The following is a 1,128-nucleotide window of genomic DNA, read 5'->3' on the forward strand; positions in this document are numbered from 1 at the left end:
TCCTGCTGGCTCATCCAGCAAGCCATGTTTTGTAAACTTCAGAGCTGAACAGAAGCAAACCCAAGCTTTTAAGACTGAAGGGCATCCCGGCACACCTGGAGCACGGCTTCCTGGTTCCTCCCGCCAGACGTGGCATTTCACCATGCAGCGCCGATTTTAACAGGGGTCTTTTTGGAGGGAAGAGCATCATCAGGTCTAGGTCCCAGCTGGGAACTGCAGAGATGTGCAGAAGACCAGGAAAACTGCAAGGAATACTGCTGCTCCAGGCAGCTAGTGGGTGCGGTTTGTAGCTCCTTAGAAGCAGCCGCCACAGCGGGCCTATTTGTTTCCAAAACTGCTGCCTGCTTCTGGCATCTCCTCAGTAATTCCCGTAACAGGTCTGTTATCCAAGAGAGATGAACTGATAAAAGACCAGCCACAAGCAAGCACCACAGCCCGCTGGAGGCTTTGCCTCCAAAACCGTAACGACGTCGTTTCACATGCACGGCAGAACCGACATCATCGACGTTCACACACACTTTCTGCCAGGCAAGTTTAGATCTGAGCATCACAGCGCTTGCCACAAAACTAGTCCCGTGTTGACAGAAAGGATGTAACGTGACTGAGGGCACATGGAACAAGAAAATTCTGTGTCTGACCTGGTTATTACCTTGCACTTGGCCACAGTCTGTCAGGCAGAGTGAAGTGTGTTCTTACAGCAAGCCGTTACATCACCTGACGGTAATTAAGTCCTGTCCGCATGCAGCCCTGTCTACGCCAAAGTGCACTCCAGAGCTTCAGCAGAGTATTGAAGCAGCTACAGGTTGAATCGGACACAGGGGATTTCACTGCTGGTTTATTTAACCCTAACCTAAGCAACCAGCTCATTTGACGATAACATTACACATAGCTGATGGGCATTGGCTGCATCCAGCATCAGCACCACCGAGAGGCCGGGGTGATGTGCTAGTAACGAAGCACCTGTAGGATATGATGGATGCCAAGGGAACCCAGGGACAGGCCTGTGGTACTCTGCCCCAGCAGGATGCTCACACCCGGCTCCCCTTTCCCAGCAAAGCCAACCTGCCCCCCAGGAATGGGGTGGCTCTTTGGGAATCCAAGGCAAAGGCTGCTGGCAGTGGCCCAGAG

At 52.7% G+C, this 1,128-nt stretch overlaps 2 protein-coding genes across 4 annotated transcripts in view; both read right to left on the minus strand.

The window, feature by feature from the left end:
• The window catches only part of FLOT2 (flotillin 2), a 20,333-nt gene extending 19,249 nt beyond the window's left edge, over positions 1-1,084 (minus strand). The window contains exons 1-2 of one of the 3 annotated variants that reach the window (XM_035900653.1): positions 650-1,084; positions 96-379 (exon numbers count right to left, since the gene is read on the minus strand). In XM_035900653.1, the coding sequence (XP_035756546.1) occupies positions 96-190 (95 nt within the window). In that variant the 5' untranslated portion in view covers positions 191-379; positions 650-1,084. Of the gene's footprint in view, positions 1-95; positions 627-649 lie in introns of those variants that run through there. The other 2 variants (XM_009645168.2, XM_035900654.1) reach the window with 2 other exon arrangements.
• Positions 752-1,128, minus strand: part of DHRS13 (dehydrogenase/reductase 13) — a 4,857-nt gene continuing 4,480 nt past the window's right edge. The window contains exon 3 of the mRNA XM_035900561.1: positions 752-774. Within this exon, the coding sequence (XP_035756454.1) occupies positions 752-774 (23 nt within the window). The remainder of the gene's footprint in view (positions 775-1,128) is intronic.

The sequence above is a fragment of the Egretta garzetta genome, unplaced genomic scaffold (assembly GCF_000687185.1).
Source record: "Egretta garzetta isolate BGI_Z169 unplaced genomic scaffold, ASM68718v1 scaffold108, whole genome shotgun sequence".
NCBI lineage: Eukaryota > Metazoa > Chordata > Aves > Pelecaniformes > Ardeidae > Egretta > Egretta garzetta.